Source organism: Trachypithecus francoisi, unplaced genomic scaffold (genome assembly GCF_009764315.1).
Source record: "Trachypithecus francoisi isolate TF-2019V2 unplaced genomic scaffold, Tfra_2.0 Lachesis_group15, whole genome shotgun sequence".
NCBI classification, from domain to species: Eukaryota; Metazoa; Chordata; class Mammalia; order Primates; family Cercopithecidae; genus Trachypithecus; species Trachypithecus francoisi.
Genome location: NW_022681460.1, coordinates 112,817,521 through 112,828,141, shown reverse-complemented (window position 1 = coordinate 112,828,141; position 10,621 = coordinate 112,817,521). Strand labels below are relative to the sequence as shown.

The 10,621-nt window shown below is 62.5% G+C and overlaps 3 protein-coding genes across 7 annotated transcripts; 1 reads left to right on the top strand and 2 right to left on the bottom strand.

The window, feature by feature from the left end:
- The first annotated feature begins 360 nt into the window (after positions 1 to 360).
- On the top strand, positions 361 to 4,578 carry MLST8 (MTOR associated protein, LST8 homolog). Of its 2 annotated transcripts, none has more exons than XM_033236124.1 (9): positions 361 to 688; positions 1,239 to 1,392; positions 1,535 to 1,586; positions 1,673 to 1,835; positions 2,210 to 2,285; positions 2,368 to 2,520; positions 3,375 to 3,499; positions 3,616 to 3,779; positions 3,925 to 4,578. In XM_033236124.1, exons 2-9 carry the CDS (start codon positions 1,264 to 1,266, stop codon positions 4,041 to 4,043), a joined length of 981 nt encoding a protein of 326 aa, XP_033092015.1. In that variant the 5' UTR covers positions 361 to 688; positions 1,239 to 1,263; the 3' UTR covers positions 4,044 to 4,578. The 2 variants fall into 2 exon arrangements, with proteins under 2 accessions (XP_033092015.1, XP_033092014.1); XM_033236123.1 differs by having other exon boundaries at positions 392 to 688; positions 1,209 to 1,392.
- Positions 4,560 to 6,521, bottom strand: BRICD5 (BRICHOS domain containing 5). Of its 4 annotated transcripts, none has more exons than XM_033236130.1 (3): positions 5,288 to 6,521; positions 5,112 to 5,213; positions 4,560 to 4,868 (listed from the first exon to the last, which is right to left on the bottom strand). In XM_033236130.1, the coding sequence occupies exons 1-3, from the start codon at positions 5,420 to 5,422 to the stop codon at positions 4,695 to 4,697; spliced, it is 411 nt and encodes a 136-aa protein (XP_033092021.1). In that variant the 5' UTR covers positions 5,423 to 6,521; the 3' UTR covers positions 4,560 to 4,694. The 4 variants fall into 4 exon arrangements, with proteins under 4 accessions (XP_033092021.1, XP_033092018.1, XP_033092019.1 ...); XM_033236127.1 differs by having other exon boundaries at positions 5,112 to 5,804; positions 5,937 to 6,521; XM_033236128.1 differs by lacking the exon at positions 4,560 to 4,868 and having other exon boundaries at positions 4,886 to 5,213; positions 5,288 to 5,804; positions 5,937 to 6,521.
- A 637-nt stretch (positions 6,522 to 7,158) lies between these two features.
- Positions 7,159 to 9,929, bottom strand: PGP (phosphoglycolate phosphatase). Its single transcript, XM_033236125.1, has 2 exons — positions 9,220 to 9,929; positions 7,159 to 9,135 (listed from the first exon to the last, which is right to left on the bottom strand). The coding sequence occupies exons 1-2, from the start codon at positions 9,857 to 9,859 to the stop codon at positions 8,810 to 8,812; spliced, it is 966 nt and encodes a 321-aa protein (XP_033092016.1). The 5' UTR covers positions 9,860 to 9,929; the 3' UTR covers positions 7,159 to 8,809.
- Between the last annotated feature and the right edge of the window lie 692 nt (positions 9,930 to 10,621).

Genomic DNA, 10,621 nt, shown 5'->3' with positions numbered 1-10,621 from the left:
ATGCTAGAGCCAGTCTCAAGGGTGAGGGCACCGGCGTGGAGCGCAGAGCTGGAATGAGGGCCTGTGGTTTTCAGGGGGACCCTGGGCTCAGTGGGATGTTCCAAGGATGCCCAGCAAAATTTTTGGCAAAAATTTTTGGCAAAAATGTTCCAAGGATGCCCAGCAAAATTTTTGGCAAAAAATTTAGCAAAAATTTTGCTGGGCTACAGGATGCCCAGCAAAATTTTTTTAGCATAAGTATTTCCCATGCAACGTCCGGGATATACTTACACTAAAAAAAAAAAAAAATTTGTTCGTTGCTTGTCTGAACTCAGGTCCTGTAATTTTCAGCCAATTCTAGCCCAGCGTAGCGCAGTAGTGGGTCAGGGAGGGCACGGGAACGGCGCGACCCGACAGCCTGGGAAACGGACAGCCGTGTCAGAAGGGCAGGTGCCAGTGGGAAGGAGGCCGGAGAGAAAGCCGCAGCTTCCTTCCACCTCGCGCCGGGCCCGCGGCCGCGCAAGGAACCTCTCCGGGTTCTCCCGGCGGGAACCCCCTGCCCCAGAACTTTGGTCTCGTCCCATCCACCCCCGCCCGCGCCATGGTCTCGCCCTAGGGAGTCATCGATAACTCTACGCTCGACCTCGATCGACTCGCTCCCGCTCCCCTCGCCGTCCTGGACACGGCGGAGTGCGGAGTCGCCCGTAAGGTACGGAGGCCGCGAGCCAGGGGCCGGGAACCGGCTGCTGGGTGGCTGGGAGAGTACGGTCAGGGGAAGCCGGCCAGCAGGACGGAGAAAGGGCGGTCGGCGGAAGACAGGAGAGCTCGGGGGTCCAGCCAGACTGCGCCCCTTCCCATCACGGCCCGCCGCCGGCCTGCTACGCATGCGCAGCCGCAGGGCTCGGCTTTCCCCGGCCCATCCGCCGCCTTGCGCACGCGCAGCCCGCCCCTGCGGCAGAGTGGCGCCCGCGCGTGACTGCCCCCTGCCGGCTGCGGGGGGGACGGCGCCCCCGCCGGGTGCGTGGTTCGGGGATGGAGCACGCGCCCTGGAGCCCCGGAGCCGCCCGGAGCCGGGTGTCACGCGTGTGACGCGTGTCCCTGAACCTACCTCCGCTTGTTGTCCTAACTCTAAATTGGGAATGATAAGCGCCATTCGGCAGCGCCCCGTGGGTCTGTAATGTATTTAGCACAGAGTGTGTCCTCTAAGTACTTTACATCCTTCTCTGCAGATGTCCTGACCTTTGACCCCTGCCGTTCAGCTCTAGGGCCCGTGCAGGCCACACCATGAACACGTCCCCAGGCACGGTGGGCAGTGACCCGGTCATCCTGGCAACTGCAGGCTACGACCACACAGTGCGCTTCTGGCAGGCCCACAGCGGCATCTGCACCCGGACTGTGCAGCACCAGGACTCCGTATCCTCCACCTGGGGCGGGCAGGGCGGCGCTGGAGGGATGCCTCATGTGGGGACCACAGCCTGGGTGAAGGCCAGATGGTGGAGGCCTGGGGCCCCTGTCCTCAGGGCTGCCTTCCCATCATCCTCCTTAACAGTCCCAGCAGGTGAATGCCTTGGAGATCACACCAGACCGCAGCATGATTGCTGCTGCAGGTATCTGTGACCCTTGATCTCTAACCCCTGACCTCTGGTGGGTCGACCTGAGCACAACCAAGCTTCATTTCAGCCTGTGTCCCTAGGTTACCAGCACATCCGCATGTATGATCTCAACTCCAACAACCCCAACCCCATCATCAGCTATGACGGCGTCAACAAGAACATCGCATCTGTTGGCTTCCATGAAGACGGCCGCTGGATGTACACGGGCGGCGAGGACTGCACAGCCAGGATCTGGGACCTCAGGTGCGGTGGGGAGGGGCCTGCTGCCTGGGGCTGGGGTGGGCTGCTCTGGGAGACCATTTTAGGTTGGGTTCTCTCCAAGCAGAGGCTGAAATAGGGAGCTTCCTGCGGGCGACTCAGTGAGAGAAGTGAGGACAGGAGGAGAGTGAATTGCATCAAAGCGCGAGTCCTTCCTTGAGCCCGGAGCCAGCGCGTTATTCCCCTTCCACCAGCCACTGGCTTAGGCTCCCTGCTGGAGTGGAGGGCCCTGCGTCCCGAGTATTTCCCAAGAGGCAGGTCCTTCAGCAGAGGGAGGGGAGGAGTGGCCAGGCCAAGGCCATCTGGGTAGGGCACCAACAAGCCCAGATGGACAGCATGTGCCCTGGCCTGGTCCACAGGTCCCGGAACCTGCAGTGCCAGCGGATCTTCCAGGTGAACGCACCCATTAACTGCGTGTGCCTGCACCCCAACCAGGTGAGGGGTGCTCATGGGGCCAGGCACCCTGGGACTTTGGAGGGCTGGGCTTGGGTCCTGCCTCACCACCCCTGCACCCCAGGCAGAGCTCATCGTGGGTGACCAGAGCGGAGCTATCCACATCTGGGACTTGAAAACAGACCACAACGAGCAGCTGATCCCTGAGCCCGAGGTCTCCATCACGTCTGCCCACATTGACCCCGACGCCAGCTACATGGCAGCTGTCAATAGCGCTGTGAGTCCTAGAGGCAGGTGCTGGGTGGGGCCAGCTTGGCACTCAGCCCTCAACCTCTGCAGGTGGGCTTATTCCTGGATGTCCCTTAGTGGCCCTCTCCTGCTTCCCCTATTCTGGGCACTAATACCCACCCTGCCAGCCATTAAAGCCAGAAGCCTGAATGTCGCTCCCAATGCCTTGGCCCTGTCTGCAAGCCGGTCACTCCGCTTTCTGGAGTCTCTCCCAAATCGGTCCACTTCCCTGTTTTCTCTCTGTTGCCTCCTGGTCCCAGTCACCCTCATTTCCCATGACAGCTGACACAGTCTCTGAGGCCTCCTTTCCTCCTCCCTGACCTCCCCCGGCCCCTGACCCGGATGCTTCTAGTGGTGCCTGGTCAGTACCAGCCAGGTGGCATCATTCCCCTGGGGAGACCCAGGGCTACTGGCCTTGCCCATAGGCTGCCATGGTGTGGCCCCTGTTCTTCTCTCCAACCTCATTTTTTTCCGTTAACTCCATTTAATCCCAGCGCATCACTTGTTCCTCTTGCCCCCGGATTTCCCTTCTCCTGGCCTTTGTCATGTTGTCCCTCTAGCTGGTGCCCTCTCCCGTGTACTTCCATTGGCCATCGGCATCCTCCAGGAAAGGGAATTTGAGTCTTTGGCCAGGCGTGGCCTCCTGTTCTTGGCTTGCCATGTGTGGCCCTTTGTTGGGGCAAGGCTTCCCAGGTGCCTCCTGCAGGCAGACCAGAGGGGCCTGTCCGCCCCTGACCCGGTCCCCATGCACAGTTGAACCCCAGTGTTGGCCCCCAGGGCATCTTTCCCTGTGTCTCAGACCTGAGGCCTTGGGTCCCCCGTGACGGTCCTCCTGACCTCTAGGGAAACTGCTATGTCTGGAATCTGACGGGGGGCATTGGTGACGAGGTAACCCAGCTCATCCCCAAGACCAAGATCCCCGCCCACACGCGCTACGCCCTGCAGTGCCGCTTCAGCCCCGACTCCACGTGCGTGCAGGGCCTGCTGGCCCGGGAGGGGACCTGCCTGGGCTGGGGGCTGGAGACAGGAGGGGCTGCTGGGTGGAGTGGCTGCTGCTGGACACGCCCCCACGCCCATCCCCCAGGCTCCTCGCCACCTGCTCAGCTGATCAGACATGCAAGATCTGGAGGACGTCCAACTTCTCCCTGATGACGGAGCTGAGCATCAAGAGCGGCAACCCCGGGGAGTCCTCCCGTGGTTGGATGTGGGGCTGCGCTTTCTCGGGGGACTCCCAGTACATCGTCACTGGTGAGCCCCGCCCCGGCCTCCCCATCCCTGGCCTCCCAGCGCTGGCCTCCAGAGCCAGCCCACCTTGGCTGCGGCTCCCCCTCTGTTAGGACCACCTGCCTGGCCTGCACCTCTGCTCTGAGCCCTGCCCAATCTCCCCCTCCAGCTTCCTCAGACAACCTGGCCCGGCTGTGGTGTGTGGAGACTGGAGAGATCAAGAGAGAGTATGGCGGCCACCAGAAGGCTGTCGTCTGCCTGGCGTTCAACGACAGTGTGCTGGGCTAGCCTGTGACCCCTCGGGACTGCCTGGTGCAGGTGGTGGCAGCTGGAGGGTCCCATGCAGCACCCAGGTCAGAACAGGCCCTACTGCCAGCCTACACCAGCTGGACCTGATGGCCCCCTGTGGCACCTTGACCTGCTGGGCCAGGCTGCCCTGGGACTCTCAGCTCCCAGTGCTTATCCAGATGTGATAGAGCGTGACCCAAGCCAGGCTGCACACTCCTGGACTGGGCTAGCCTGCACTGCCTGGGGAAGTCAGCCAAGGGCCCAAAGCTGCTGAGGGGTCTGAGGCTGGTGCCCACCCCCAAGCTAGTGTGTTTCCTGTCCCCTCCCTGCCGCGTTTCAGGGCCTCCGTCCACAGAGAACACCACCATGGCCAGATGGAAGGGTTTATTAGTCCCTCCCGGCAGCTGTCCTGCCTGGTGCGGGTGACCTGGCCAGCCCGCTGGTTTGGGGACAGGGACCGGGCTGGGCCAGGTTGGGGCTCAGTCTGGGAGGTAATAAAAGCAGACTGACACACAGATGTTGCTTGGGAAGCAGATGTCGATGCACAGATAAATCAGCCGCTGTCTCCGGGGCCCTGTGGCGAGGGCGCCGTGAACCCCCAAGGGCTCCGCCGCCCAGCTCATCAAACCATCCTGAGGGCCTGGCCTCCCCCTACAGCAGCCCTGACTCACCCTCTGCTCGTCGGGCCCAGTAGATGGGGGTCCTTGTGCACAGGCGCTGCACCAAATCCCCCACCTGGGCAGGGTCCACCTCGTGGCTCCCCTGCACTGCCAGCAGCTCCTGGGTGTTTTGGGTGTCCTGGGCAGGGCCCCGAGCCTCTTGGACCTGTTGAGAAGGCTCTGGTGGGCTGTGGGACAGGGCTGCTCCCTACTCCTGGCTGGGTGCGGCCGGGTATCCCCCAACCCCCAGTGATGTCTCCACCCTCTGCTCTTGTCAGCAGCCTGGGCTCAGGGTGGAGACAGCTTCCTGTTCTCTGAAACCAGAGCTCCAGCCTATCCTATGCCCGGCTGCACACAGGACCCTTTGTCTAGCCCCTGGTGGGGGGCTGTGCCCAGCAGGACAGCTCACCTTGGAGGTATCCATCAGCAGCCGCAGGGTCTCCCGATCACCGTCCTCCATCAGGCGGAGGAAGCAGGCCTGGTGCACCTCAGGGCGGTAACAGATGCAGCCCTGGGGAGGCAGGGAGGTGAGGCAGGGCCACCCCGACCGACACCTGCGAGGGTGACCCCTCCCTGCCCACTCACGCTCTGCCCGTCGAACAGCACCACCCAGCTGTGGTTGCTCTGAGGTGGGGTCACTGTGATGGTCGCCGCGTTCCGGGCCACGTCCACCAGGATGGTTTGGTTGGGCCGGGGCATGTGGGGGCTTGGGAGGGTCATTCGCAGCGTCTGCAGCCTTGGCTGGCAGTGGGAGTTGGAGTTGAGCTGGGCAGCTGGACAACCCCAGCACAGCCCCCAGCTCTGGGCTGCAGGACTCCTGACATCCCTGAGGAGGCCCTTCCACCTCTGGCCGTCTGCTCCTAGGCGGCCACTGCCTGCTCTGCACCCTGGCGCTGCTGGAGACTGGGATGTGCCAGCTTCGCTTCCCCCTTTTCACTGTCCACATCCCTGGTGCTGAGGAGGGGCTCACCTTGGGAGGGCCCTGAGCGAAGCCAAGAAGCCCTCCAGCCACAGCCCCCGCAGTGGCCAGCGCCAGGAGCAGCAGCAGCAGCAGGGATAGGCCCGTGGCTCTCCAGCCCCCACAGGTGGGCTTGGTCTTCACCTGGGGGCGCATTAGGGTCAGAAGGGTCATGGGGTTTAGAGATCAGGGAGCAAGTGGGCTAGGGAAGGGAGGGGCTGGGTGGCCCGGGGCACCCCCTGGGTCCTTGCTGCAGGAGTGATGGGAGGCACTCACCCCTGTAGGCCCAGGTTTGGGGCGCTCAGCGCGGCAGTTTGCTGGCTTCATCCTGCAGCCCCTGCTCACAATGTGCCGATTGTCTGCGCCCCTTGTCTGCAGCCTTGGCTGGGGAAACTCAGAACGCCTTCCCTCCTGACCCTGCGCCTCTCTCTCAGCTCCGGATCTGATATCCAGGTCAGAGCCAGGACAGTCCCCTCCTCCCACCTGGGGGATGCCTGTCACCAGGCCCAGCTCCAGACACCTGGCCTGTGCAGACTGGAGATCAGGGTCTGGGAGACATAGGGCTGGGCCGAGTGGAAATCCAGTCCAGCTGACCAACTGGAGGGCATTCCAGGCCCGGCCAGGGTGACTCACTAAGTGTGGTTGGGGTGGATTTCGTTTTCCTAAAGTGGCCTGAGTCTCTCAGGTTACCCTTGACTCCCAGAGCTGGGCACACCCAGAGCAGGGCATGACACACCACAAGCTGTCAATAAATGCCTGCTCAGTGAATGACAGGTGTGGGACTATGCACCCCCAGCCACTTCCCAGGCCCTGCACACCCAAGTCCAGGGGGTTCCTGAAGGCTGGACCACAGACAGGCAGCCTGCTGTGTCTGTGCCCCTGGAATAGTCAGGCCAGCCTCAGGGTCCCGCCCAGCACTTTTTTTTTTTTTTTTTTGAGATGGGAGTCTTGCTGTGTCCCCCAGGCTGGAGTGGAGTGGCGTGATCTCGGCTCACTGCAACCTCTGCCTCCCGGGTTCACACAATTCTCACGCCTCAGCCTCCTGAGTAGCTGGGATTACAGATATATGCCACCATTTCCCGCTAATTTTTGTATTTTTAGTAGAGATGGGTTTTCACCATTTTGGCCAGGCTGGTCTTGAACTCCTGACCACAAGTGATCCGCCTGCCTCAGCCTCCCAAAGTGTTGGGATTACAGGTGTGAGCCACCGCGCCCAGCCCAGCATTACTTCTGAGCTCTGCTCCCTGCCCTGGGCTCTCTGACGTGGCAGCCCACCAGCTTCACTCTGAGGCCTTTTCCTTCCCTGGTTTCCCTTTGTGCCTGGCTTTCCCTCATTCTCCAGAACATCTTCCTCTGACCCAGGCCAGGAGTGGGCATTTGCCATTCCAGCTCCAGAGTTGGAACCCCAGCTACCCATCTACTTTGAATCCTCCCATCCGCGGCGAGACGGCATCGCCCGGGCCAATGCAAGGCGAGAGCAAGGACACCCGAGCCAGTGTGGGTTTGAGAGTTTAATCTGTGCTCTGGCGCAGACAGTGCCGCAGCCCCTCATGGGCTAGAGACAGGGTGCAGAGGGACTCCTAGCCCCCACCTGGCAAGAGAGGCATCGCCGACGCTGCACCTGCCAGGCACCCCTGGATATTCCATGCGCTCCTGGTGTGACTGCACCCTGCCAGGACAGACCTGGCTTGAGCCAACCTAGCCAAGCCAGCGTCAGTGGCACCAGCCTCATGGGCACAGCTGCCCTCATGTTGCTCTGCAGCACCCTCTAAACCTGACATCCCAGGCCTGGGAGGTGCTGAAGGCTCAGGATGCCCCTTATTGCTCTGAAGTCTTTGTGACTAAGTGGAGTGTTGTGACTATGGGGGGAAGAGAGAAGCTGCCGGGCAAGGCGCTGGTAGGGAGCCAGCCAGGTGAGTGTCCTGGGATGGCCTTGCTGAGTCTGCTGTCAGGCCTGTGAAAGGTCAGCAAAGCCAAGAAGCAGACAGGAGAGACCAGAACCCCACCCAGAACCTTGGCGAGCTGGTGGCCCTGCCAAGTCCTCCTCCTGGCCACTGAAGAGGGAATCCAGGGCAAGGCAGGTGACCTCCTGGGCCACCAGCCTCTAACCCCGACCCCAACCTAGGGAATGGGAGGACTGGAAGAGACTGGATGCTTTGTAAAGGACTTGCTGTTCTCGGGGACACAACTCTCCTCCCCTCCCCTCCCAGAGCCCTGGATGACTGACAGGCATTCCTTGGCCAACACATGCGTCAGCCGAGCTGCCTGCTGCAGGGCACAGAGGCTCCTTCAGTGGGATTTTCCCTACGACACAGAGCACAGCTATTAACACACTTAAGATTAAAATCCATTGCCTGACACAGTTGTTCAAAGTTAAAAACTGTTTGGTAGCAGCACTGCTCTGAGCTCCCTGCACTGCAGCCCTGAGTTCAGCGAAGGCATCCACGCCATCGCGGCTGCTCAGTCCAAATCACACTTGAGACAGCAAGAGGTTAGGCTGGGCCGCATTTACAGAACTGGGCAGCACCCTGGGTATCTGAAACGGAACAGACTCTCAGTTGTGACATCAGAGTGGTTTTCAAGGAAGTAGAGGAGGCGGGAGGGTGGTGAGGGCAGCACTTTGCACCAGTGGCAGGGAGATACCACCTGGGAGCAGGTTCCTCCTCCACCCTCTCCCTGCCGGGAGGCAGAGACACAGAAGGCTCCGCCGGACTTCCAGTCACACTGATGGGACCCTGGTCCATGCAAGCCTCTCCCAATAGTCAGAATAATCAGTCCCTCCGCCCCCTGAGGGGCTGGATCCCTGAATGAGTTTTTCCATAAAATACAGGACACACACCCCTAGACCCGGCTCAGTCCCATCGGCAGGTCCCAGTTACCTGAATCCCGGACAGGTGCTGAGCCTGGCCCCCGCCAACCCCACAATGCCTTCCAAGCCTAAAAGTGCATCTTCGATTACAAGCATCTGTAAACAAAATCGTCCCCCAAACGTGTACTTACAAGGTTAACAATGAATGCCTTTGCTTAACTCCAATTACACTTCTTGAAGCCACTTAGCCGAGCAGATGCCTAAGCCCCACCTATTAATTTGGGTAACTGGTTTTCAATTTTTTTTTTCTTTTATTCTGGAGATTAAAGACACCCAATCTTTAACCTTGAAGGGCAGGCAAAAGGTCGGCTATGCTGTCAACATAGAAGTCAGGGACCATTTTCTTCTTAGACACGCAGTCACTTTCCTGATTATTCTTCACATCTCCTAGAGTGGAGACTCCGGTGAGGGTCAGGATGGTCTTCAGGCCACAGGTGACGCCTAGGAGGATGTCTGTGTCCAGGCGGTCTCCCACCATGACGGTGCGCTCGGGGTTGATGCCGTATTCCTGGGACACGCAGTCGAAGATGAAGCGGCTGGGCTTCCCGATGATGTCGGCCTGGCGCTGGGCGGCCATCTCCACGGCTCGGACCAGACAGCCGGTACCTGCGGGGCACAGGGGACCGGGTCAAAGGGCGGGAAGGGGGCCCGCCGCCCGCCCCCCAGCCTCCCGCCCCAGGGCGCACGGACCGGCGATGAAGCGGCCGTTCTCCAGCGGAAGCCGGTTGTCCATGTTAGTGCCCACGAGCAGGCAGCCGGGCTGCTGCAGGTAGCGCAGGGCCTTGGTGAGCTTCATGTAACTGAAGTGCGGGTCAAAGCCCACCACCACTGCGCGCACGTCGGGCTCCAGCGGCGCGTGCAGCCAGTCACCGGGACCCTCGCCCTGCAGTGGCTCGGGCCCCACGCCCACGCTGGTGACGCCCACCGCCTCCAGCTCGGCGGCCAGGGCCGGGCTGCCAAGCACATAGGCCTTGGGCGCGGGCGCGCCGGCCAGGCGCTGGCGCAGGTAGAGCGCGGTGCAGTAGGCCGTGCCGAAGACCTCCAGGCCGGCGCCGGGCCCCGCGGGGCCGCCGAAGCCCAGGCGCCGCAGCTTCTCGGCGTAGGCAGCGCGGGTCTTGCTGCTGTTGTTGGTGATGAAGCCCAGGCGCTTTCCGCGGGCCCGCAGCGCCCGCAGGGCCTCGGGCGCGCCAGGCACGGCCGTCTCCCCACGCCACAGTACGCCGTCGCAGTCAAACAGCAACGTGTCCACGTCGGCCAGCAGCGCCTGTGCCCGCTCGGCGCTCAGCCGCACGCAGCGGGCGTCGTCGCCACCGGCCTCCGCCGCCGCCATCGCCGCCCGCCGGCCGCTGCCGCCCGCCGGCCGCTCCTCGCAGCCGCCCGCCGCGGCGCCCTCCCCGCCCCCGGGGCGCTCATTGGCTCAGCGCCTCGCGCCCTCCACCCATTGGTCTGCACCTTCGCCAATCCGTCCCCGCCTCCCGCGGGCTGCAGGAGGTCAGCGCCAATCGGCGAGGGCCGGTGCGGGGAGGCGGGCGATCATTGGGTACCGGGCTCGGGGCGCCCCGGTGATTGGCTGGCAGGGCGCCAACCGGCATTCGGAGTGAAGCACTCGCTGCGGAAATGCTGCAGAGGGGAGAGTAGCGCAGGCGCAAGACCGGTACTCCCCGACGGCCGCTGGGCCGCTCACCCATTGGAAGCGAGTGGTCAGCCTGGGTGACGAGGCCCTTCACGGAGTGACCCGGGCCAGGCCGGCTGCCCATTGGCCGGTCTCTCCCGCGGGCACGGGCGGGGCTCCCGCAGGAGCGTCGCGGGAGAGGGCTGGGGCCGCAGGGGCCGAGGCACCTCCGCCGACCGCGCCCGTGCCTCTGCCGTGGACGCGCTCGGGACACCGGGCCACCACGTGGGTCGCTTACCGGCCAGTCTCGCGAGCCAGCCCGGGGCTCCTTCCCCGGCAGGCCTGCGTACTCGCCTCAGTCCTTTGCGAAAACGCCTTCCCTGTGCCTTGGAGGTCACACGAACCAGACATTACCAGGCCGTGGGGTTAGGGTCTAAGGACACTGCCTAGAACCTGGTACTCAGTGATTGCTCGCCGTCA

Excerpts from the sequence above, each read along its gene's own strand:
- BRICD5 (XM_033236127.1), bottom strand. The coding sequence starts at position 5,987 with ATGAAGCCAGCAAACTGCCGCGCTGAGCGCCCCAAACCTGGGCCTACA. Across the intron at positions 5,805-5,936 it reads CCAAACCTGGGCCTACAGGG|GTGAAGACCAAGCCCACCTG; the intron begins GTGAGTGCCTCC and ends ATGCGCCCCCAG. Across the intron at positions 4,869-5,111 it reads TGCTGATGGATACCTCCAAG|GTCCAAGAGGCTCGGGGCCC; the intron begins GTGAGCTGTCCT and ends CCTTCTCAACAG.
- PGP (XM_033236125.1), bottom strand. The coding sequence starts at position 9,859 with ATGGCGGCGGCGGAGGCCGGTGGCGACGACGCCCGCTGCGTGCGGCTG. Across the intron at positions 9,136-9,219 it reads GAACGGCCGCTTCATCGCCG|GTACCGGCTGTCTGGTCCGA; the intron begins GTCCGTGCGCCC and ends TGTGCCCCGCAG.
- MLST8 (XM_033236124.1), top strand. The coding sequence starts at position 1,264 with ATGAACACGTCCCCAGGCACGGTGGGCAGTGACCCGGTCATCCTGGCA. Across the intron at positions 1,587-1,672 it reads CAGCATGATTGCTGCTGCAG|GTTACCAGCACATCCGCATG; the intron begins GTATCTGTGACC and ends CTGTGTCCCTAG. Across the intron at positions 1,836-2,209 it reads GCCAGGATCTGGGACCTCAG|GTCCCGGAACCTGCAGTGCC; the intron begins GTGCGGTGGGGA and ends CCTGGTCCACAG.